The sequence below is a fragment of the Scleropages formosus genome, chromosome 6 (genome assembly GCF_900964775.1).
Source record: "Scleropages formosus chromosome 6, fSclFor1.1, whole genome shotgun sequence".
Taxonomy (NCBI): domain Eukaryota; kingdom Metazoa; phylum Chordata; class Actinopteri; order Osteoglossiformes; family Osteoglossidae; genus Scleropages; species Scleropages formosus.
This window is the reverse complement of record NC_041811.1, coordinates 14995415-15022346: the sequence shown is the minus strand read 5'-3', so window position 1 is coordinate 15022346 and position 26932 is coordinate 14995415. Positions and strand designations below refer to the sequence as shown.

At 39.0% G+C, this 26932-nt stretch overlaps 1 protein-coding gene across 7 annotated transcripts in view; it reads left to right on the top strand.

Annotated features, from left to right (window-relative positions):
• Window positions 1-26932, top strand: part of nrg1 (neuregulin 1) — a 61986-nt gene that overhangs the window by 23683 nt on the left and 11371 nt on the right. For 2 of the 7 annotated variants that reach the window (XM_029252623.1, XM_029252622.1), the window contains exons 1-3: window positions 1426-2756; window positions 22124-22262; window positions 26284-26342. In XM_029252623.1, the coding sequence (XP_029108456.1) occupies window positions 2099-2756; window positions 22124-22262; window positions 26284-26342 (856 nt within the window). In that variant the 5' untranslated portion in view covers window positions 1426-2098. Of the gene's footprint in view, window positions 1-1425; window positions 2757-22123; window positions 22263-25646; window positions 25715-26283; window positions 26343-26932 lie in introns of those variants that run through there. The other 5 variants (XM_029252621.1, XM_029252620.1, XM_029252625.1 and 2 more) reach the window with 4 other exon arrangements.

The following is a 26932-nucleotide window of genomic DNA, read 5'->3' as shown; positions in this document are numbered from 1 at the left end:
CTGGATCTCTCAAAGCACTATTTTAATGCTTAAGTGTAACTCTGGGGAAGTGTGAATTGCAAATAACTTTTTATTTTTAATTTATTGTATGAATGTATAATGACAGTTTGATCACAGTTGGACCTTAAGCACTGAATTTATAGGTATGGATTAAAGGTATCTTTACAGTGAGTGAGGAGAAGTTTGACGAAGCACAATGTTCCCCTATTTTTTCAAATTCCGAAGCTACTTAGCTTGTAATATGTAACGTTATTGCAAGCCTGTTAAACAAAACCATATCAAATCCCAACTCTGAATCCATAAAAAATTTCTTTTTGGCTTTATTTCTCAAAGCAGCTCTAATTCATTGTGTGACGGAAGAGCTCACTTTTTTATCATGGGACTAAATTAGCATGACCAGACAGTTAATGCTGTGTGAACATCTACGTCTCCCAGTAGGAAGAAGTTGATGAAAGCCCCCCCCCAGTGTAGTCAGTTCATGCTAATTATCCATCTGACAAACAACACACAGGTTATTAATTAAAGCCTGCTGGTATCACTACTGGCAACATCCTTAAAATACTTATTTATTACACAGTCGTTAGTTTTGCAGAAGCTAGGGCAAAACTACTTTTTAAAATGAAATGCGGCTATTTCCTCCTTCACCACTTCAACTGAAGGAGTCTGGTTTCATCCATTATTAATATCCAGTTAGTGCTGTTTATGGACAGCCTTCATGGTACTGGTAGTCCACTGTGTCAGTGGAACAAAGATACGTTAATGATAAATGTAGTTATTACAAGAAAAAGGGTAGGTTCATAATGGCTACTAGCGATATCTGTGTATGACCTCAGGAAATGGAAAAAGAGAAAAATGATTTGAGTTGTGGTGGCAGAATACAAATTAATTTTCAAATGTATGGTTGCAGTGTGAGTCAATGTCTGCTTTATTCCATAATCCCCTTTCCGTAGTCATCTTGGACGTGAACAAATATATTTAAATTCTTTAAATGGAAGACAGATGAGCAATATAAAAACAGTCCGTCTCTGGGGGAAGCATCATATGTCGGCTTTGCCAGTTCAGCTATACCCTCAGCTTGTTATATTAGCATAATCAATAGTTCAAGCAACAAGGAGTAAGAAGGAAATAAAAAAAAAAAAAAAAAAAAAAAAAACTGTCTGCTTGCCTTTGATTCGTGGCCGTTCTTCTTAATTGGATCAAGTACAAATTGCTTAGCTGTATGCTTCTGTATTCAGAGTAGGAGAAGGAGTGTGGACATAGTTGATGGGGGGGGGTGTGTGAGAGAGAGAGAGAGAGAGAGAGAGAGAGAGAGAGAGAGAGAGAGAGAGAGAGAGAGAGAGAGAGAGAGAGAGAGAGAGAGAGAGAGAGAGAGAGAGAGAGAGAGAGAGAGAGAGAGAGAGAGAGAGAGAGAGAGAGAGAGAGAGAGAGAGAGAGAGAGAGAGAGAGAGAGAAAAAGGGGAGTATCCACACTCGCTCCTCTTCCGCCTTGTGGAAGCTCCTCTCCCTGAATGACGATGGTACGATTTCCCGGTGCTTCCGCAAGAACGGACACCTGCTGATACTCAGCAGCACAGCCTGCCTCAGCTGCTGCCTGAGAACAACAGCATGTTGCCCACACAACCGCTGCTCCCACCTTCTCTGCTGCCTCTACGCCCTGTCCCAGCTGCTTCCAAGTCGGCTGGCTTTCATTCCAAAGTGTGCAGGTGAGTGGGCTTAGGGTCCCTCTCTGGGATTGCACTCTGAAGTGGACTAAAAAAGAAGGCGTCTGGAACAACTTTTCCTCTTTTTCCATTCATTTCTGTTAGTGTTTTTATATTTATAGGTGTGTTCGTATGCGCTCTGTATGTCAGCGGGCAGGATGCCTTGAAAGCCGTTCCCGAAAGAACTCCGTTGTGTGTGTCGCTGTGTTTATGAGACCTTAAAAAGGTTACTCCCCGATTCCTGAAGAGCATTGTCTCTCCGCTGCACGTACAACCTGATGCGATAATGGAAGATGCACTTTATTATACCCGCCTCCTGCTGCTGCTGTGGCTGCTGCTCTGTAACACCCTGAGTTAGAGTCCCAGTGACGTTTGTAGATCTTTTTCCGAGAGAGAGGATGTCGGAGGGAGCGGAAGACTCCTCTGCAGGGCTAGTTGCCCCTCCTGGTTCGACGTCCCCCACCATCTCGGGCGCAGCCCCTGGGGAAGAAGCGGTGGTGGATGCGGCAGGTGGCAATGACAGCATGGAGAGGGGTGCCCCCCTGGGGCTGGCGGGCCTGGCAGGTACCTGCTGCATCTGTATGCAAGTGGACCAGGTGCGTGGCTGCCTGCGCTCGGAGAAGATCTGCATACTGCCCATTCTTGCCTGCTTGCTTAGCTTGGCTCTCTGCACGGCCGGCCTCAAGTGGGTTTTCGTGGACAAGATCTTTGAGTACGAGCCACCCACGCACCTGGACCCGAAACGAATAGGACAGGATCCTGTTCTTGTGGCAGACCCCACTTTGGGGCTCCCAAAGCTATTCTCAGACTCGACTCTCTTCACGCCCACCGCGGGACATGGTGAAACCTTTCCTAAAAATGAACCCACAGAGGGACCCTTCGGGCCCCTGTCCCCTCAAGTGACTCACTACAATCCTACTGCAGCGCTAACGCTCCGCACCAACGCACCTGCCTGGCCAGGACCACCCACAACCACCAGATCCATAAGAAAGGCGACACCAACTTCATATCCTGAGCCCACTCTGGAATCTAATGACATTTATATTCCCAAGTTCTGTAAGTACCTGGCATATGCACCTTGTTTCTGAACGTTTCATCATGTCTTGTATCTCATTAACATCCCATTTCCATTTATTTTAAACTTCTCTTTTGAAGTGTTTTAGGTAGTGTCAAAAAACCCATATGTCTGCATATTGCAACAAAGCTGACAGGTTCATGGATGTACTATAGCGTGGTTTTATAATTGAATGTATTTGAAAAACGTATGGCGAATCACTGATAAATCCAGATTTGATATCAGCAGAAATAGTTAAAGGTGCAGGGCAGTATCATATTGGTTTTCTTGAGTATCTTTTTTTATTTTCAAGTGCATTGTCGCTTGCTTCTATTAGAACATGCGCTCTATGGAATTTTGTGCTTTTTTTTTGGTATAGGTTCATAATACATACATGTATATGTATTCAGTCCTGTTTGTTTGCTGATAATGTAAGTGTATTGTTGAGCTCTCTGGCTGCAAGTGGGCATGCTGTGTCCTGTCTGTAGTAACACAAGTTCCTGTGACTACACTCTGAAAGAATGACTACCTCACCTAGGTATTTTGTGATTTTGATACTCCCTTTAAATCAACAGTACCAGCTATGGGGGGAAAAAAACCTTGAGGGAATCAAAATCATTGCCTTTGTCCCATTAATTCTCTCTCTCTCACTCCCTCTCCCACTTTCTCCATCACTCGCGCACACGCACACGGGACATGCTGTTCAGGTTCACCCCTTGAGTGAGTGAGTGAGTGAGAGTGACAGAGAGAGTGTGTTCCACTGAAGTATGGATGAGTGACCCATTGTAAGTAGTGTATCTATCAGTGTAAGTCACCTTGGTGAATAAGGTGTGTGGGCTGATAGCACTACATAGAGTTCATTGGAAGATGTTTTGGAGAAAAGTGTCTGCCAAATAAATAAATGTAATTACTTAATTTTTTTTTTTTTTTTTTTTCCCCCCCCTCCCTGGTGCTGAAATACAAATGTGAATGACAGTTAAGCTCATCAACCTGGGCTCGTGAAGAAGGTCCTAAGATCCATGTCCGTGCAAGTTCTGTTTGCAGTGAATGAGAAGTGCTCCAATCGATAGCAAACATGCAGCTTCCTACAATGCAGTGCTGTGGCTTGAGGAGACTTCCTCCTCTCGGGCTGAGCTCCATTTCAAGGTCAGAGTCGGCTGCAGACTAATTGATTCCCCTCCATCCTCACGATGCAGAGAAAGACAATCCCAGTAATGCTATCTAGCCACTAACTGCTTTCCACCCTGATTTTGAAAGCCAGGAGAATTATGTCTGGAATGTTGCCAGCCTCCTCCGGTCTTAGGGCAGTCCTATTTCACTTCCGTCTCCATCAGTAGGCTTTTATTTATTTATTTTACTGCCATTGCTTTAAGTGAGACATAACAATTGGAGGACTGTTCATGCAAGTCTAAAGCGCCCCCAGTGTTTGTGCAGTGCTCTATTAAGAGCCATTGCTCATATTTTTAGTCCCCTCTAAGTACCTGAAGTTCTTTCTCCCTGTACAGTATTATTTATCATCATTATCATGTGGGGGGGCGTGGTGGCGCAGCGGGTTTGGATGGGTCCCGCTCTTTGGCGGGTCCGGCCTTCGAGTCCCGCTTGGGGTGCCCTGCGACGGACTGGCGTCCCGTCTTGGGTGTGTCCCCCCCCCCCCCCCCCCCCCTCCAGCCTTACACCCTGTATTGCTGGGTTAGGCTCCGGTTTGCCACAACCCCGCTTGGGACAAGCGGTTTCAGACTGTGTGTGTGTGTCGTCATGATGTGTCTAACTTCAGATTTCACGTAGAACCCTTGTCAGTTTTTTTATGTTAATGTCACAGCATTATGGAAAGTCTGTGTTCATGCAAGATTCTGATTGTCCTTACACACACAGCTACAATATTTTAGTCAACTAGCTAAACTACTACAATCATGGTGTCCTTCATACTCAGAAAAGCAATTCCACAAATGTCAAGATTTCTGCAGTGAATGGTACTTTATGCATTCTAGTTGGTTTGCTGTACATTTCTATAAATACGATGACCATACACTTTATAGTTGAAGGTCCATGGCCTAATATTCAATAGGCGGTAAACAGATTTTGGACCATTGCACTGTATTTATGAGGTGAGGACAAGAGCTGTGATGTTGTAATGGATCTTTGTCAGGTCGTGAATAAGACCGAGTAACTGAAATTTAGTTTCACTGTGTAAAATTATGGGAGCAACACTGTGTGTACTTTCTGTCCATCTCCAATATTTTGCACGGTGGCCTTGGTGTTGTAGTCATGTCAAAGTTTAGGAGAAAATGTTATCCTCAGAAAGGCAAGGGTACTACTAGCTGTCAGGAATAACCATAAACCTCTGAGAGAGTTTCTTTTTACTGCAATGTAGAATGATTCCCCCCCCCCCCCATTATAAACAGTTATGTTACATTATTATAAGTTATTCAGAAAATTCATTCTGTTAATGGCTTCCTTAGTTTCTGTAGAAAAAATTCAGTTTACCCCAGTATAATTTCCTTTATCTGAAGTCTTAGCTGTATGGCAGGAAATTTATTGTATGTATGTATTTATTTATTTATTAATTACTAAATCACCACATTACAGACAAGTTACCTCACAATGAATGTGCTAATGGGCATGCATGTGAAAGTGAATGGAATTCATCTGGAATCAAATTTTATACCCAAGAATTAAAGTGACACTTCACCTTCACCACCACATTTTTTTTCACTTCATATATAATTTATTGAAGTTGAGGTTCTTGAGGTAGCATGATAATGTATTTACACAAGACTTCACAGGAAAACGTAAAGAAGCAAGCAAAAACATATTCATATTTAAATAAACCAAGTTGTTTTCCCTTGTGAATCAATTATGGAGAATAATAGACATGATCATCTGTTCGTGCCTTCTCATAAAGCCAAGGAATTCTTAAGGTTTTTCTTAGTTACTGCAAGTCAAAGGAATGACTTTTTTTAAAAAAAAAAAAAAAGACTTTCTTGTATGTATTAATGATTTATTGCAATGATAGACATACCAAGAAAAATATCAATTTTATTAATTATCCAGTTCTGTCCCTTGGTATTGCTTGTGAAAGCTGTAGTGTCCATTAAACCTTCTCTGTCAACACCTTCTGACTACAAATTAGTCAAAACTGTTTCAAAGACTGGAATATTATGAATAACAATATGGAATTCTGACATGATTAATTTCTCTGTGTGAAGAAGTTTTGAAAGCCCATTAAATTTGATTTATATTGAAAATAAGGAATAAAATTAGATAATTTTAAATCTATTTTTGTGGAGAGTACTTGTTTTTGGGAAATTTAGGTTAATTTCTGGCTGAGAATTACAACTAAAACATTATCTCTACAAGGAGATATCCATTATCCATCTTAACGATACAGACCATAACGTCAGATTGTGTATGTGTTTGTAATTTATATATGCTATAGTAAGATGCAATGAAGAAATGTATTTGTGAAGTCTTTGTAGTAGAGCTGTTATGTGACATGAAATTAGAGACTAATACATTGACAGCTGCTATATATATTTTCTAATCAGAATATTTTGGTGTTTTTTTTCTGTATTTGTTTTTTGAAATTTGATGAATGAATATTTCCGACGCTAACACTAATTGTCACCAATTTCTGACATTTTTTTTTCCCTGCTTAAGATTACCGTTTAATTTGCATTAAAGCCTTGGATTTTTGTGCATAAATATTTTGGTACTGGCAAGAATTATGAAGTACTGAATACTTCTGGCAGCAATAGTACAATGTATTCATTTTTTGATGTTACCGTTTGACCTTAATTCAGTTGTTTGTCAATAATGGCAAGAGTTTCTCTGCGTGTATGTACATTTGCTGTAAATAGGGGAATGTCACTTCAGTTCAGAGGACACACACAGTTTTATACTATTTCTGGCTCATATTTTTCTAAATGTAGTGTTCGGGCAGCAAACGCTTCTTTTGCCGTTTGGTCATTAGATGAATTAAGCACTGCTGTAAAGTGGGGATAAAGCTCTCCTTTTTTTCTTTTTTAAAGGCAAGATCAATTGTGTAGCCCTGAAATGGAAATGCAATTGGCCACTTTGGTAATTTCAGTCTAAATCAATATCCTGAGAGCAGTTCAACTGTCTCACCAGGAAAGCATGTGAAACCGATAGCAACGCTGTCTGTGGCCTGCAGAGATGCAGCCTCGTTCTGTGGAAACGGAAAACGGCACTATAAGCCGTACAGAAAGACGAACAAACAGATGGCGAGGGCTATGCCTTTGCTCAGGCTATTTTCAATGCACACTTCTTGTTCTAGCGCACAAAAGGTGGATTTTTCCATTAATAACTTGCCCCTTGTGAGGTCAAACACTAAAAGCCTTTTAAGATGTTAGCTGGGGAGTTTAATGACCTTTTCAGGTATTGCTTAAAACCATTCACTATCAGTATGCAATGAAACTTTGATTTTACTTCACTGAATAGAAGGAAATATTCATATTTTATCCCTTTTTCTCTTCTTGCAGTCTTCTGAGTGAAAATATTGAATAAAATGTTGCAGAAATACTGAATGATATTCATTCGCGAATGGAAATGCTCCTTTGCCTCCTGTAGATAAGCGTTTAACAAACATTACTCACGGTCTATATAATTTTGGAAGAATATTTAATATTGGTCTGCTTCAGCAGAGTGCCAGTGAAAAGTGTGTGCATTAAGGGTGCCTCGACACACCTGCTTGTTCCCCATTTGTGGAAATTGTTTGTGCTCAAGGTCGATGCCCCAGGAGAAATAGTCAACAAAACCTCATCAGGAAATGGCAGATCTGCTGCAACAAGATGGCAGTGATTAATTGCACAGAGCTATAAAATGAGTTATCCCTTGAATGTCAAAGTGGACAACTGGAGCAAGGAAATACCAAGCTGGGTAAAAAAACAGCCCATTTATGGCACGTTCAGTAGGTTACTGCTTATCATTATTGGGAAACTGGTAAAAGCGTAGGTGTCGACCGGGACATGACGTGACGTGTGGTAACAAAATTGTAGGCCTGTAGAGAATTACCCAGAAATAATGGTGTATACCTGTGCCCCCCCCCCCCCGAGCTTTCACACTCGAAGGGCCTATTGTACTATTACTGCAGCAGACTGCTGTCTTTCCTGTGTTTTGCATACCAATGGGATGCGTCTACTACAGCACTCCTTTTCAGCGAGTTCTTACAAGTGGTGGACAGATTGCATCGCTACACAAGTCCTGACAATATTATAAGAAACCCATTGTTGCAATCATAATGAATAGGCTTTGATCCTCCCCCTTAGTTTGACACTTTGTCCATTTTTTCTTTTTTCTGTGTTTATGTTCAACTTATGAATTTGCCCAAAGGACTAACCCGGTCTTAATATATGATCATCATTATGTTGTCATGTTACTTACAGGTTTACCTAAAATAATGATAACACTGTATGTGTCAGCATGGACCACCTCTCTTGTAGTATTGTGAGCCTGGAAAGAAATGGTAAAATATGTTTTACACATTAGGCTGAAACAGCTGTAGTTTTTAACCTCTGTAAGAATTAATGATTAATTGGAACTAATGGGTAACTTCTGTGTTCTGACCATTTTTGCAGTGTGTGGAATAGCTTTTCATTCTTAAATAACTGTTAAGGGAATGTACAACTTTTTTTGCAACGTCTGTAACAGAATTTTTAAATGTACTAGCTGTCTTTTGAGTGGATTTTGGCCAAAATGTCTAATTATATTCTTATGATTTTACATTTATTCATTTAGCAGACTCTTTTGTCCAAAGCAATGTACAACTCAGTAAAAGTACAACTTATGCATTACATTGAGAAAATTGATAAAAATTGATAAAATGATCAATTATTTCTTTGTGCAAAACCATACTGTGTAAAATTGGTCCTCAAATTGTGGAAGTAGATCAACTTTTACATGCAGCCTGTGGGTATAAGTGACAAAACGGTGCTTCACCCCTTTCCTATAGCTGACAAAAGTCTTTTTGGAATTTTTTTTAATAAGAGATCAGATGCTTTATAGGCACTAAAGTTTGCTTTATACTAACAGTCCTCCAGCAGACAACATTCTTGCTGGTATTAGCAGCCATTTTCAACATCACAGCCATCATGGAGCGCCATATTCAGATATAATTAGATTACATGGCTAGGATATTTGTCGCCGTGCGTGACAGCCACAAAATACATCACCCGTAGGTGTCTGGGGCACTTTTCATCTGCGCACTGCTTCATTACATCACACAAAAAGGTAATGACATATTGTCATACAACTCAAGAGTAAATAAATTTGATTCCACAATTCAGACAGTGACTACCCGCCCCTCTGTCCCTCCCCTGGCCACGCAAATTGAGTACCAGAAAAAATTGGGTAATCTCTTTCATTATTCTTCTTAGTTATAATTGTCTGAGAGATTTAATTTTGAAGTTAATTATGGTCTTTTCATTTGTTGTTTTGGCAAATCTGCATTTTTTTTTTTTTTTTTTTTTTTTTTTTTTTTTTTTTTTATTTATTTAATGCAATTCAAAGGGTAAGGGAACTCTAAAATCACATTTGAGTTTTTTTAAATATTAATATCTGTCAGCAGTTGCTTTAATAAATAAAAATGTACTCAGATCACTCACTTTTGTTAACTGTTTGTCCAATTCAGACTCACTGCAGTCCAGAAGCTGTTCAGGAAGCATTGGGCACTACACTGGAAAGGGTACACGCTGTTAGGGTGCCAGTATAGTGCAGGGCAATCACACAGTCTCACATACATTCACACTCTATAGTCACTTTAGAGCCACCAATTAAGCTGAAACATGTCTTTGGACTTTGGGAGGAATGTTGGGACAGGGCTGGAAAGGCCTGATAACACTACATAGAGTTCATTGGAAGTTGCTTTGGAAAAAAGCATCTACTAAATAAATGTAAATATTCTATTCAGCTGCTTAAGAAAATGTAATATTGTTATGTGTTGTCATACAGTATGTGATATTAAAAAATTGAAAAATTTTAAAGAAAAGTTTTAATTAAAAGAACGCTTTTCTTAAACCTCATGTTTACATGCAGAAAAAATAATAATGGTTTGGTGGGTTGCTAATTTTACACAAATTTCAAAAGACCCGTAGGTGTTAGCTGCAAAACCAGAACATGTTCTTAACTGGTTCATGCAAGATTTTAGTATTCTTTTAATAAATTAAATTTGAATATATGCATTAATTAAGTGATATGTTACTTTCAGACCAGAAGCTGAAAAAGTCATCTTCTCATTTTGACTCTCTTTAAATACACAAAGCCCTTGAAATGGGGTCAAAAGGTTAATTCATTAGACAAAAGGCCACCTGAGGCAACACTTCCTAATTTAATTAAGAGTAACGTGAAGTGACATCTGGCAGTAAGTTATCAATGAGAGACATTGCCATTGCGTTTATTTCATTCAAAACAAATTGCTCTAATGGTTTGGTGTGTATCCTTTGTGTCTCTTCAGTGACTCAGCAGGAAAGAAATGGGGTGGCCTTGTCCTTTACAAGGACATGTCTTTAACTTGCTAAGAGTTCGGTTGTTTGGGGGAAGGAGGTAGTGATGGTAGTAATACAAAAAAAAAATTAAAATTAAAAATTCCTTCCTGTGTGCTTCCTGAACGGAGTCCATTATCTACTTACGTGAAGAACAGTGATCCTTTGAATTGCAGCCGAAGTTAGTGTATCATTTACTAAGAAGAGATCAGATGCTTTTTTTTCTCTCCCTCAAATGAGTACTTCTCGTCGCCTGCTTTTAGGGGTTTCTTCATTCATTTGGCCTTAGGGTTGCATATTTGTCATTCTGAAAGTTTGACAAAATGATCCAATGATAAATTCAACACTGTCTCGGAGGGAAATAATTTACATCAAGCCTCTTCTGTCTTAAATTATGCATCTAAAAAGTCTTTCTTAATATATTCAGTAAAAGTAATAATACTAGGACAACCATTTAGACTGTAGCAGAGAAAACTAATGCAAAACCCCTTTTTTTTTTTCCCTCCCCCTCCTTTCACCCTGTACTTTTAAGCACAGATAAATTAAACACTGCAGTGGAGTTTTTGAGAGCTTACCAAGGCCAACTGGATACAAAAGAAGATTTATTGCATTTAGCATGCATATAATTACAATGTTGATCTGTTGTCCCGCACCCATCAGTGATAGATGTGGAAAATGGCCCTTTAGTTTTTCTTTTTTGCCAGTTTGTAATATGACACTGGTCATCTGTGTACTAACAGGAAGTGAACCAAGCTCTTTGATGTGTTTTTTAATGCATATCTGTAAATAAAATATATATATTTTTACTACTGTATTTTTAATATAAGTGTAGTTGTTAGGAGACAGCTCAGGTATGGTCAGTACTGTAGTATGCTGTCTACTGTATTAGTCTCTTGTGTTGTGCCATCTTTAAGGTGATGTGTGCAGAGGCTTTTTATGGTGCAGTCCAGTCATGAGGAGAAACGTGCCCACATGCACACTCTTCCTGCCCTGTTTCGTTCACTTGTCATTTACTGTGTTGGACTTGTGCCAGCAGCATAATGGATCATGACCAGTTTCATTATGCCTCTTAGTAAAGTCCAAGTGTCTGGATGACTTTGCGTGGCCTGCTGAACCACACACTTTGAGTGGTAACATCTCATACTTTTCATCTGCTGTCAGTCCAGCAATTCATGTATGGTAGATCATGAAACATTCAACACACAACCATCAACCCCTTCACGAGTGTGAAAAGCTCTCTCTGGGGAGGGGAGAGACTTTAAAATATAGGTAAGTATGCATGGACATGTCCTCCATAAGGGCTAATGGTAGTCGTAATTATTGTAAGGCAGTAAAACCACCATCAGTCGGTGAGTCGATTACGCACAATCCCTGATCTCTACCTCTCGCCTCCGCACCTCGAAACTGAAAGCCCTCAGAGTAGCTGAGTCATCTGCAGTTCAATTAAAGGGGCCTTACATTCTGGAGTCCCACCAGTACAGAGGAAGGTAAAGGTGTCATTCATGTTTGCTCAGCATGCAAGTTTGACATTAGAAATTCATGCTAAAGAAAAGCTGACACACCTGTATATGCTACTGAGACTTTTATTTCGAGTCTGTAGTAGAGTCTCAACAGTTTTTTTTTTTTTTTTTCTCCTCTTCTCTCTCTCTTTCCTCTCCCCTTCTCTTCCTCCTTGGAGTTGATGTGCACCACACACACACCCACCCACACAGAACTGTTTACTTCTCCTTATGTTCACAAACCTTACTATTATTCCCAGTACCATTTCTTTGAGCTCTAATACCACTGGTGAAACTGGATGAAATAGAGCCTCTGCCAGAGGGGATTGGTCCCCTACTAGAATTAGTTTATTGTTCTTGTTTTTCATCACGTCCACTGTCATTCTCCAGTTTACCTTTATGCAATGTGTAGATATTGAGAGAGGGAGCTGGAAATGTATTATTTGGTATGAAGGATCAGTTTGTCTCATTCAGGAACCATGTGACATTCTTAAACAAATTCTTGCTTTTGGTGTTCTATTACCTTGATATATGCTGAGGACTGGTATACTTTTTTAAAGAACCAGGTGTCAGCTAGCAAAATACTTTTGTACAATAAAATTGTTTTTCCTGTCAAGTTTTTCAATAATTTGTAACCATTTTTCTTAAATTTTTGATGTTCAAATTATTTCAATTACTAGTCAGACTTTTTGGAAAAGATTATTGTAAAGATATCATTGTGGCTTGGTTTTAACAGACCAATAATTGAAAAAAAAAATGACAGGGATGCACTTACTTCCTTTTGGTGGATGACATTGATGTAGGAGAGTCAATCGGTGAAATTAACTGCTTCATTAAATGGAAGTGTTTATAGGAAATAAATTCTGACTGGCTGTGACACACCGAAGACTGATTGAATGCACTTTTGCCTTTCATTAATTCACTCCTAGTAACTCGAGAGCTGTGATTCCTGTACATAATCATTCAGAGATTAAAATAGTGTGATAACGAAGAACAAATTAGTTATATTAAATCAATGCATTGTTTAATATTAAAAGTGAAATAATATTTTCCATTTAATGTTTTTAATTCCTTGTTTTCTATAAAAGTATGTGGACCTGCATATACATGATTTATATTTCAAGGATATACTATGTTATGATGGAAATATTGCATTAAATCTCAGGGAACTCTGTAGTGGTGTTCATTTTGCAGGCAGTGAATAATAGAAAGTTAACATTTTTTAGCAAAAAAAGTTGACCAGTAAATCATGACAGGTGTTGAAATCCTTGCTGTATCTTTACTCGTAGTTGATTGTTGTCTTTCCTGTCATAGCAGTTGCAGTAATAGATATGTCTTGACATGATTGTCCAATCTGGTAAAATTGTCATGTATGGGCTTTTGTAAAAAAAAATAAATAAATAAATAAAATAAATAAATATATCACTGGTGGAATGATGTCAGCAAATGAAACAAGTGCAGCCTTTCCTCTGCTTTAGTTGGTAATGTTTCTTTATTTGGTGCCTGTCTTTACATGCTACATTTTTTGTTGTTCAGAAGCATGGCCATTTTCTGTTTCTTTTGACCTGTCCACAATGGTGGAAGGACATACTGTAACTGAATTACGCTTAGGGTACAGATATATAAAGAACAGTCCCCTTGTGGAATCAATGACCTTATGTAGTCTTGTGAAATGTCCACCATCAATATGCTGTTTCTCTGTAGCCTGTAACACTAGTCTGCAGATGGTTAAAAACAAAACAGTATCATGTTTTAAAATGGTTTTCATGATCACCTCAATGCTTTTTTGAAACTACTCGCATATCTAATGGTTTTGAATACCATGTGTGAAGAATTTATAAATGTAAAGTTGAAAAGAATACATGTATTAAATGAAAGAATGAGCTCTATTGACCATGGGTGCTGCCTTGCACAATAGCACCCAAGGAAGTGCAGTTCTCTAAGTTATTGGAGATTCACAAGGACAAATTCAAAGTCATTTAGTCAATACTGCCTTCTACATTATGCGTAGAAGGCTGACTTATTGTACCGATGGGTCACAGATCAGGGTTACAGTCAGGGATGCCAAAGCTACAGTTCCAAAGACACTTTTATACATATCACAGTCTATAAAAGCTTAAGGAATCCCTTAAAGAATAATAAAGAATCATTGATTAATAAAGAATCCCTTGATTTGCGGATAAGGTCCTATTAAAAAAGAGGGGGGGGGAAAAAAAAGAGTATAGCTATATCCAAGGTTTATCTTAAACTATTAATTATAATCACCAACAGTCACAGACAGCAGACATTAGTGCTGTAAACAGTGCAGAAGTGAGAAGGTGATCCAACACACCTATTATGTTTGTTTTTCACTTTTCTGCCATCTGTTGACTCAGCAGGTAAGCACAAGTCATATTCATTCTGCAACAAAATTAAATTTTTTTTTTTTTTTTTTATAAACTGAAGTGGTGCAAATGCAATGAAAAATAAGCACACTGAACAATGTTTGTGTCTTTGATCATTCATCATTTCAGGAATTTGTAACTAGATGAGTCAGTTTCTTTGTAAATTTCCACATTTATGTGGAATTCAGCACTACAAGCAGGTGTCTTTCCCAACTGGTTAAGGTTGCTGGCATAGAACAAATTAAGCTTTGCAGGATATGCTGAACCTTTCAAAGGGTCAGGTCATCTTTCCATCTCTGTTTGTTTTCTCCAAGTGAGTCATTGTTAATTCTAAGGTAAAGGGGTTTATCCAATTGATGTATTGGGAAATGGCACTAGAGGATAGTTTCCCCTCTTGCTTCTGCTACAGTCATTATGGCACAACCTTGCAAAAATGTGCAAATGCAGGAATGATCCTGCTTCAATTTTTTTTTTTAAATATATTTTGTGACTCTAATAGTTAGTACTGCTTTCATATACAATCTGTCTAGTATTTCTAGTTATTTCAAGTCTCCTTGAATGTGATTGTTTCATAATGTAGAACCCTACAGTACTGAATGCTTGTCACTGTAAATTTCAGAACGTAACATTTTGGATTTACATTGCCTTTTGAATGGTGCTGCTTTCTGACATGAAACCTCCCACACTGAGATGGGGATGTGTACTGGAGTGTGCTTAAATCCTGTGTGAAGTAAACAAATACAGTTTAGTGCTTTGCTGAGATCTGTCAAGATTTTGCCCTGATCTGTAGGGAGAACTTCATGAAGATCAAGATCTTGTAGAGGGAGCTTATACAAAAAAAGGGAAATAGCTGACCTGAATGTGTTTCACTTCAGTGGAATCAATGTGAAGAAAAAAAAAAATAGAGTGATACATATCCTGCTAAAAGCTATGCAAAAGGAATATTGTCTCTTTGCCAATTGACTATCCAAAGTACTAACCGTATCCACTTTATTGAAATGACGCTTAAGGTTATGTTTTCAATGTTTTGTGACCACACAGCACAATGTTGATGTCACAGCCATGGAAGTCTTGCAGAGAGAGTACTTGAACAAGAGACATCAGCAAAACCTTGACATTATATCTAATGTGAAGTCCAATCAAATCTTTTGAGGCAGATTTGATTTGTTGCTATAGCAAATTTGCCTACTTAATTGGTGATTAGGAATATCATTAAAGGGATCAATGCATGGTTAAAGTATGCTTGCAATCACTAAATGGGCTTCACATTTTGTTTCTGCTTTTCAATTGATTATACACCTTCTGCTTCACTGCATTTTGCTGGTAAATGTCATCATGAGCCAAAAAATGAACAGGAAAAAATTGTAACTTAAGTTTTCAAGAAATGTTGTCCTTCAGAGTTCACTTAGGTAATTATTATCTGGCAATTTAGTGTACCAAATGGAAAAAAAAAAAAGAGAGCTACACACAGCAGATGTAAGACAGCTGATTAAAAACAAAGAAATATGATTTGCAAATGGATTGAGTTCACAGAGGAGATGTTTCATTTCTTGAGAGCTGGGTGAGAAGTACAGTGGTCCCAGGTAAATCTCCACATCTCCTGACCTGCTTGCTGTCAAGTCATGGAAGTCCTCCATATGTTAGGAAAAGGAGACAAGATGCCCAGGGGAGAATTAAGGGCGCAATCAGGTTGGCTGTTCCCACTAACAACTGAACATATCGCTTGGGAGAGAACAACCCTAGAGGCATTCACGTGGGCTAGGAGGATGGCTGTGTTGCCAAGGCCTACCTCTTCCAAGCAGCCAGCGCTTCCGTCCGCCCAGGCAGATAACCTTGATGGATTAGGGAGAAGGGCTGATGTGATGGTTAGCATTGTTTGTGTAGAGCAAAGAAAATGTCAGGGGGACAAGACGGACCTTTAAAGTGATTATTCTTTTTATTATTTCCTAAAAGTTTACAAAAGATCCTGGCTAGAAGGTACTTTCAACATTTTACACAAATATGAATATCCATTTTTAATGATGTAATTTTTGTGTATATATATTTTCAAATTAAGATTTTCGATCTAGTACAGTAATTAAAGCAAAATTGCTTTCGCCCTGACAGAAGAAAAAATGCAGACTTCTCTGTTAGAGGGGAAAGACCGTTCCCCTTGAAGCAGCTCTCATTTTGTAAAGGCAGCTTTCTGTACGCAGACACCATGGCTGCAAATTGATGGAAATCAGCATGAGAGTAATTAACAGATCATATGACGCTCCTGATTAAAACAGATGCTGTTTCTCCCATTGTCTGGCATCCCCTAGTGCTTTAACCTATAAGCCCAGAGTATCCTCTGTCAGGAAGTGGCTGGTGACCGCAGGTTTCCTCACAGCTCTTAAGCAGCACTAATAGCTGTGTAATTGGTGTTTTTCCACTCATAGGTTGAATGGGAATACCAGTCACTGTTAGCTTTGTGCACACTCATGTGAATGGTGAGCTGGTTTTGGACGCTAACTCATACAGTGGAACTTTAATAGTGTGTAATATATTTGAATGTTAGCCATTCCGATTTGCCATTCAGCCCGGAGCCTTTCAGTCAGGCACATGTTCTTATCAATGTGGTCTCTGAAACAGGCTTATTGCTCCTCTATAGCTAAGTGGCTTGTAGAATGTGCCAATAAGTACACTTGACATGATGATTCATCTGTAATTATTTTGTAAATGAAATAAAAGGAAACATTGGACTCTGACCTTTAAACAGTGCAGGCTTTGGAAGGAGATGAAGGATGAGAGTTTTTTTTTTTTAATTTTCTGAAATTAAATTTAAATGAATTTAGTTTTTTTGCACCTGGTAGCATGGTTAGAGCTGGTGCCTTTGAACCCAAAAGTTACAGGATCGAATCCCACCTGTAGGTGAAGTACCCTTGGGCAAGGTACTTACCCTAAATTGGACCAGTAAAATTACCCAGGTGTGTAAATCTGTAAATAATTGTATGTAGCTTAATTCTGAAAATGGATAAATTTAATGAATAAATGAATGCATTTAAATGCATTATTCTGCCAAATTTTGGTGCTACTGTTTTAGGAGTTTGGCTCAGCACCTCAGAAAAAAAGAATTTCCAGAGTTTTGTTTTGTATAACCTTGATGTTCATGTGAAGTTGGTTATGTGAATTTCATTTACACTGGAAACTGAGCCTTCCCTTTATACAGAAATATGAGTTCTCTTTTGTCATTTACAAAATTAATATTTTTTTCTGCCATGACACAATTTTCACCATTAAGAAGGAAGCATTTTTCATATTGTTCCCTTTTCTTATTCATTAGGGTTATAGAATATGCTTACAGGCAGAAACCAGGACTGGGGAATGAACACTTAAAAGGCTTTTTTTAATTTATATGGGCACTAAGATGGTGAAATTTTATTTTTCACAGACCTACTTGACTTAAGCAGATTTGCTTCCAGATGGAATTGCGCTAGGCTGGTTGATTTGCATTTGTAGTGGATATGTCACTGGTTTAGCATAACAATACTCAACGCAAGACCATTAAAATGAATCTTTCCTATTGTTTCAACATAGGATCATCGCCAGTTTTAAAAAAAAAAAAAAAAAATTAAAAAAAAAAGATAGGTATATTGCAGTAGGTTTCTTTTCGGAACCTTTTTCTTTTTTCCATGTATGGATTTGTAAAAATGTGCATATTCCTGGAAATAGCTTGTGTTTTACAGAGAAGTAGCATAAAAACTGTGCTAGTGTATATACCCACAGAGACTGAATAAATTTGGATAAGTAAAGCATCCTGATGAAGGTAAGCCTATGTTGTTCACTGTCCCCAGGATGAACACAGCTGTGGAGTGATTTAGTGTCTTGTGGAATTCCACATGCTCGGGCAGAAAAGCAAATGTGCTTGTCCCTCCTGTCAGACAGAAAGTTGTTCTTCTGCCTGTAAATCCAGATTTCAGACCTATACCTAACCTTTGCCAAATATACGCAATCATTTACTATGTGCCCTATTAAGACACAAAGCAAACCCCCAAGGATTCTGGATTTAGCTTTGTTGTGTGGAAGTAAATTCAACACTATCTTAATTTCCTTAAATTAGTCTTATGTAAGAGGTGCACATTTGGTAAACTGTAAACTCTGACAGCTATGAGGATGTTTTATTTCACACTGACAAAATATTGGCTTAACCTTAACAACAGGAAACAGTTTGCGGGGGAGAGTCCATTGCTAAATCTCTTTTGCAGCGAGGGGAAAATGTAAATTTAGTAAGACTGCATTTTTAACTTGATTTGTACATTGCTGTAGGATATTTGACTGTGAAGACACAGGGATTCGGAGTGACTGCAGCTCATTGCTACAGCCCAAATTAGCAGCACTTGCTAGCTTTGCATTTAAACACTGCACTTAGCTGTATTACCTGTATTAGCTGACGATTTATTGATCCAGGAGATGTGACTTCAAGGGCCCTTCTCTGACAGGATACGTTTCCTTATTTAGAGTTCAAGGCAACATGTCTGTTTATTTATTGAAAGCCACCATTGTATCAGATCTTAAGGTATGTTTTGGGTATTTATTTGAAGGTAGAGCTGCCATTGTAGAACATGTGCAGGCAGATGCTGACTCCGTCATGATCTCAGAGCAGCTGGGGGTGCACCTGTTCAGCAGTCGAACCCCAATGCTCCTGCATCACCAGGGGATACAGTTGTGACAGAGCGGAATTCAAGAGCATGTTCCCAAACCTTGGCTGATTTTTTCCATCCTTCCGTTCTGAATTTCTCTGATGCCACATTAAACCGTCCAGTGAGTTGCTAAGTTGGAGTATTCAGGACATATAACCTGCTGGTACTGTCATAATATATCAGCTTCACTATGTTATGGCAAAAAAACTGCAGATGTATCTCCTGAATACCAAGTGAATACGTGTCAGTACAGTGCCTCTGTCTTTAAAATCGCCATTCCTGCTAACTTAACCTTATTCATATGACTCTAATTGGCAAGATTATTTCACTTTTATGAGTGCCAGATATATAAGATCATTTCTAAACATTACTGCATTATTGAAACACATTGTAGGTCTCCTTTTTGTTTTATGGATTATAGAGTTGGAGGCGCAGTGGGCTTGGCCAGGTCCTGCCCCCTGGTGGGTCTGGGGCTCGAGTCCCGCTTGGGGTGCCTTGCAATGGACTGGCGTTCCGTCCTGGGTGTGTCCCCTCCCGCTCCAGCCTTATGCCCTGTGTTGCCGGGTTAGGCTCCGGCTCGTCATGACCCCGCTTGGGACAAGCAGCTTCAGCCAATGTGGATTATAGAGTTGTAGTCCAAATAAAAATATTTAACTTTAAAGAATGACTAATCAGGAATTTAATTGCCAACTGTGAAAATATATACTTATGTCTTATTGAAAACAGCCACAGAGCCATTAAAATGAAATGTTTTGTGCTTTGTAATTGTAGAGATCTGACCTTACTCAGGGTGGTCCATTTTTGTTAGGAGTTTAGTGGTGGCCCCTGGTTTCCTGCAGCGTGTGAAACGGGAGCAGAAGTGGTGCAGCCGCGTGTCCTTGACCACTGTCTGTCTGCCTCTGCACATGTGGCTGGACATTGTAATGTGCAAGAACTGCAAAATCGCCAGACAAGTGTAGAGTCAGCGAAGAGCAGGGTGGGGAGTGGGTGGGGTGTGTTACTCCTTGCCGTTGCTGCATCGTACCACATCTCCGCATTCAAGTTTTCAGTTTCTTTGTGCAAGCAAAAAAAGGCAGCAGGTTGCTTCTTACTGTTGGATTGTAATGCTCAGCACCACTGCAGTGTCAGAAAATATGTATGTGAATTTTGCTTGCTTTTAGTGGTTCTCAAAATTTTTCTATATTTGATATATAGGGATTGAAGAGAAGGATATAATTACAAATATCAGATTTTTTTCTTGTCACATTCCTTATTTGCTGCCATGTTGATATTTAAAAACGAGTGGAGACTTTTGAGGTTCACTTTCTGAAATACATTTGGAAGGTTATCCTTTCCTCAAGGCACTCATGTTCCGGAGGTGGATGTGTGTACTTAATCATCCCTGTTTCGCACCCTTTTTTAAAAAAAAAAAAAAAAAAAAAAATGCTGAGAAATTTGTGAAGCCAATGTGAAAAAACTGTGATGGCTGAACCTGCTAAGCTAAACCCAGCTGACCCCATACTCCTCCTTATTCACACATAGGTTGCACTGAATTAAAATTTTCTTGTTTGAGTAACTGCAAATGCTGATATCTCCTAGTATCTAAGAAGTTTAATTATACAACTTATTGCATAATAATTGTTGCAAAGTCCTTTTGGTGCAACAAAGATACCCTTTGCTACATACACTGTCCTGTTTCATACTTTTTATTAGGAACCAGAAAATGTCATGTCATAAGAAACTTGCAGTTTTCACTGGCCTTGGCACAATAGAAGAAAAAAAAATTAGATTTTAAAAACTAAAAGCAATCAATTACATTGTCAATTATTCAGGAAATGCTAGCTTTACTTGAGAATAATCATTTTAAGAGTTTAATTTTTGTCTAAATGCAATTTCATTCAATGTTTTAAGCTTGATGGAATCTGTGACCTATGAAATCATTGCATATATAAAATGACAATCTATACCTTAACTCAATTCTCTTGTGAAAGAGAAGATGTACTTGTGCTGCAGTGAAGGCTTAACATTCTAATTTTCAAAAATTGACTCACGCTTCATTCATGTCACGAAAACTTAAGAGGGACCATGAAGATGGAGATGCAAGTACTAGAGTAAAATAGGAACGTGTGCAGAAATGTTCACCAGGTCCTAGTGAAATTTGGCTCCGTGAAGGAGGTTGCTAATGGAACAATTAGTATGTAGAATCACACTCTGCCTGGTCTAGCAAAGCACGAGGCCCCTGGGAGCCGCCTGGGATGCTTATTGATTCATTGCCATGACATTTTTTAGACAGTCGTTTCTGAGCCCCTAATCAGTGAGAGATGAATGGAAACATGGCTGTGTGTCTGTGCCTGAGGGTGCCCTCGTTTATCGCAAACCCCATTTCCTCTGGGTACGTTCTCCCGTTTCCTTTTGCATATCAATGTCCTAAAGGTGCAAAAAAAAAAAAAAAGTGTTCACGTTCCATCCAGGTTCTTACGTCTTTCCCACTGCAGCTGCATTTCCGATGCGTAAAGATCTCTGATGCCAGAAGTGACGTCTGGATGAGGCGTAGAGATGGAAAAGTGCTTATTTAAAATGTTGCAGCGTACAGACAGGTAGTGACGAGAAAGGCATTAGAGGCAGAGCCAGAGTGCTTACAGCTTGAACTATTGATCCTTCAGGGAAACTTGTCTTGGTTCCGATGGGCAGGATAGGAGAAACGCGTCTCCATGTGTCCAGATATCAGAGAAACTTTACGGGTGAGCCTTGGAGAAATCATTTTTAATGTTCTTTAAGTTCAAAATCTTTTTTGATTTATTTAACAGCAGTTGGTGCACTGTTTAATAGCATGACCTGCAGAACTTGTTAAAAGTAGTCATGAAATTGTATTAATAATGCTGTTTAAGAGACTACACTATTAACGTTGTTTTTAGTGTTGCCAGTGTGTTTGATCATGATTTTTTTCAATCTAGATATCACTTCTTTGAACATACAGTGTACGTATCAATAGCTTTCAGTACATCTTGTTATTAAGGGTTTAATTTAGTTCTGATATTTCAGAAAGGCAAAGTGTACATCTGCCGACGAGGGGGAAAAAAAAAAAAAACCTAAAAGAGAATATTAGCAGATGTATTAAATATCAGGCACTTTGCTCAAGGTCATATGTCTGAACTGGTGTAGGTGTACGAGAACGTCCTTCACTGATATCATGTCTGCTGATGTAGGTCTTTGTTGTCTTACAGTTGCAGATTATTTTGCAGTTGGAAATTTTCTTGTTACTTTACAGCTCAGAGATGGGCAGAGCAAGTACTGAGAGTGCATGTGAAAGCAAGCCGTTTTACCATGGTCTCATTTTCATATTTCTGCAGCTGCCACCAGCACCACAGCCCCTGTGAAAACCTCAAGCCATGAGAAACAGTGCCCTGAGAAAGAGAAGAACTACTGTGTGAACGGGGGAACATGCTTCACCATAGAAGTTGCTCCTGGCAACGACAGGCTCCTCTGCAGGTAAGACACAAGGGATGTCCAGCACTTTGCAAATGTTTCATGGGGGTATTAGCAGAGCTTACGCTCCACGGCCGTCGCTGCTAGCAGTACAATTGGTAGCAACCACTCGGAGCACTGATTCGTTCATCTGTGAGCTCAAAAGTGGTGTATTGTCAGGCACAAGAACACAGTTCAGTGTCGGGGAAATGCTTAGTGTACAGGTTAGTTTGGAAAGTTTTTTTTTTTTTTTTTTTTTTTTTTTTTTTCCCTTTCCCAAAGAGAATCTGATGTTGAAGTGGACTGTCCTTGAATAGTGTTCCAATTAGATTGATAATGAGGACAGTTTTGTACAATTAAGTTCAAATAGAGGCAGGGCAAAAAAACACATTTTTTTTGTAATCAGTTTCAATTTTTGAATGAAATATTTGACACGATTACTACACCTACATCTCAAGCTATTTTTAGTGAGAAGATGTTTCAAGTCCAGATGTGTTTCAGTAAATTATTGCACAACCAGAGAGCAGCAGGTAGATAAGAAGGAGAGCTTGAAACATCAGAGCTGACCAACGTAGGCCCCTGTGCTGTGATTCTGAGCCAAATGAGCGCTTATTGTGAGCACGATAACATCTCTCAACCGAGGATATGCTGAGGGCAGAACAGGTGGAAGTCCCAGTCTGCTGGGACCTCTGCAATATGCATTATTAATGTCATCCCTCATCTGGGCCCATGGCCTGCGCCTCTGCACTCCAGTTAATAAAAACTAACTTGCATCAGAGTGCTTCTGCATTATGGCAGGTCTCTTCCCGTTCACCTTGGGAACAGTGATAGTGCATTTTCTGGCTTTGCGAGTAACCTCTTTTCTTTGTGAAAGTAAGGTTTAGACAACAAGTATGGTTTACACAAACAACATCGAGTTAGTATTTATTGTCTGCATGCTTTATCTGTAATGTTCGCCCTAATCTTGGTTAATTATTTTGAGAGGCGGTTATTTACATTTTAAAGACCCAGAATGCAAAGCTAATGGGCAGATTATAGCTCTACCACGGTACTTTGTCGTCACTAGGGGAAGAGACTTCTGTCTCCCACAGCTGTGAAGGTGGAGGCGACGTTCTGTGTGCGGTCCCTTACCTTTAATACACTGCAGTACGATGTTTTTCTTTGTGACGTGATGGCTTTCAGAACTGGCTTCTAGTCTGCAATGTTATTAATAGTTAGATTACTTTTTTGTAACGTCATGATAAAGGTGTCGCCATGGAATACAGTAAAAAGAATTATTTTGAAGGGGCTCGAGTTGAAGAGAGTAAGTCACCTTGTCTGTTGACCTTTACAGAAGTATTTATTGGCTTAATATAAGAAAATAAGTGCACTAGCTATAATGGGGGAAAGCAAGCTGAAATAAGTGTCTAGACATAGTAATGAAATGACTGGAGTCCCGGTGCACTTTTGAAGTATGTCACCTCTGCTTCCCTCCCGTCACCATGCACATTTTGACATTCTGCATATAGCTTGCAGTAAGAGTGTAACACCAGAAATGATCACTGCAGCTCTGTGGTGCTCCTCACTTTAAGTATTTGACACAAGCATTGACATTGCCAAGAATACAATTTGGCTGGCTGCCTTCCATCAGGCAAATAAGAGGAGGGACCGCTTACTGTCCACCGTAAGATCAAGTTTCTCCTTTAATACTTCAGTGACTAAGCAGAAAAAAGCTGCTGTCTCCAATGGCTTTTGTTTCCTTTTAGTAAGCAAATTGAGGCTGTCAAATTTTTAAAACTACCTCTGCATCTCAACATTATGTATTGTCAGAAATACCTGAATCTGCGGAAAGAGCCCATTTTCCTGAATCCTCATGAGAGCAGATTGTTGAGGTCATAGTTCTCTCTCACCCAGGTCCACCAACAGACACAGGAAGGTTATCTATGGTTCTGTAATTCTATTGCATGCAGGATGTAAGCCTCATATATCCTATGAATACATAAATGTTAGATAACTGTGTTTCACATCCATATTACTCTGTTTCCAATGAAAACTATAAATGTAAAGAGAAAAAGTGAGTCTTTAGCACAATCATCTGCAGTAAAAATAATTTAAAGCTTATTTCATTTTCACTTAACAAGGAAAACTTAAGAACAAGTTCTCATTTACAATGAGGTTTTAACCAAAAATCACAGAATTCCATATAACAAGCAGGGTTACTTGTTTATTACAAAGGGTAACATGAAAGGTAATAAAAATAAAATGTCTGAATGCAGCATGTCTAATATTAAGCGACTAACTGTAGTTACCTGTTGCAAATTATTAAGATCTCGCATATAAGATGATGCATTCTCAGTGTTTTGTAAATTAACAAGCCAGTGTAATTTTTGTGTTATGTATAATGTAGACCAGTTTGAATGTACCATGTACTAATTCTTGGTGTGTTCCTTACTGGCAACCGATGAAAAAATTATAGGTTCCACCCTTGGTTGAATCCTCTGAGATCATTCTGTGGTTGACCAAGTGAAGGGAGATGGGCATCTCCTTTGTCCTTATGGCACTGTTCCTTCCCTGTGAATTTCATCTGTTGTTTCTCTCTACTGCTGCAGTCCAGTAGGCACTGCAGTTGGAAGGTGATGCCTCACACGCCATAATCAGTGTCTTCAGGAAGAGTATTTCCAGCCCTTACTCTATCATTAGCCACAAGATGGCCCAATGAACACCAAGCACTGGAACAAGGGCAACCTTAGCTGATGACCCTAATTCAAAACTATTTTTGTTACCAACATTATCACAGAGGCATCGTGATGATGGCCTTGTATGTTGAGTCATATACTGCTTCAGACGATATCTCTGCCTCTTTGTCCTAACTATGGATTGTGTGCAATGAAAATATGCAGCAAAAATAAATACAAAAAAGATCTTGATGAAGACATCTATGACACATTGAGCAACACTACTTTGTTGGAAATACATGAGTCCGTACAGGTTCATGTAGCATCACGCTTGAAGGTCAGCTGTCTCACTGCTGTGAAAACAAAACATCAATGCTTCTCATTACATGGACATGAAAAGGCACTGATTCATGAGTCAACCAAACTGCAAGGAAACAGAAAAGCAATGATCACATTGATAATTAAGAGGTTGGTAAGGTCACACCAGGCACAAATGAGTCACTGCTGTTCCTTCTATACTTTAACGCCATTTCTACAGCTGTTTACCTTCATGCTGTGACCATTTGTTCTCGTCAAACAGTTCTGTGCATTTACCACTTTAAGTACTATAACAGGCGTTTGCTGAGATTGATCACAGTTAAAACATGTGAATTCCAAGAAATGTGTTGGAAGATAGAATGTTTGGGGGGTTTTATTATTTTAAATTGTCAGTGTTTGTCAGTGCTGTGCATCTTATTCCATTTTTACTCCTTAGGTGCTTACCAGGATACAATGGAAATCGATGTCAAGACATTGTGCCCATGAAAGTCATGAACCGAAAACGTATGTGCAAATACAAACAAAAGCACACGTGTCATCTCTGGTGTTAAACCGCTTTTCCAAAGTTCCAATCATTGTCTCCCTCATGGGGATAATTCAGACCCAAACAGCCAATCTGTCCATCCACTATTTGCTGTGGACTCATGTATATGTGCGCATGCAGTTTGTAAGAAATTCATGATTAATTGTTGAAGGTAGTACAATTCTAATTGGAAAATGAACTTGTCATCTCCAAGTCATATTGCTTGTAAGTTAAACAGAGATTGTCTGCACAGCTTATCGCAGTGTGGCTCAATTGTAATCCTTTTAATTTTCCTAAATCATAGTTTACTAAATGTATGGACTAAAGCAACTGCACAAGTTAACAAGGCTGTTAAAGACACTGATTGGCACGTCTTTCAAGTAAGTATGTTTTAACAAACATGAGCGCGTGATGTTTGTAAGACATTCTTGTTCCTTGATGGCCAGACACCAGTGATGCACGTGGGTCTACAAAGAACTCTGGTGTAAACTCACTGTCTTCTTTCTTCTCTTCCCTCTTCTTTTCTCTGTGACTTCTGTTTCTCTCTCAGGTGCCCAAATGAATTTACTGGTGATCGCTGCCAAAACTACGTAATGGCCAGCTTTTACAGTACGTCTATCTCCTCTACCTGTCTGTGCTTGGATTGGAGCATGCTCAGTCAATGCTGTTCCCGTTGCTTTGTTTTCCGCTCAGGTTATAGGCAGATGAGGTTTTTGTGTGTATGTTGTGTGTCTTTTTCCATACCTGTTCCTTGCATGTTCAGACTTTTTGCCTTCATGCTTCAGTTAAATTTACATGCTAACTTAAAATTTAAGTACCCTCTGGGGTAAAATGTATAAAATTTATCAGTGCAAAGAATCTAGATTTACATTTATGTGATAATCTTATAAATCTGAGTGGTGACATAGGGCCCTAGAAGTCTATTATTTTTAGTGCCTGAAAGGTGGTCATTACATGTTCAGATTCATTAAGACATTTAAGTACCCTGAGTTCTAACATTTTCATCGGAGTTTCCTGCGAATCTCAAAAGAAGCGCAGTGAACAATTTGTAAAGCCGTCTAACATTGTAGAGGAAGAATGGTGGATAGCCAGTGTTCTGGAAAGTGGGAAGAGGCCCTGGTTGCTTCGATGTCGCCAAGACTAACAGGCAGATGAATGGCAGTCGGGCCTCTGGTGCACTTTATCAACAAAGCTCACTC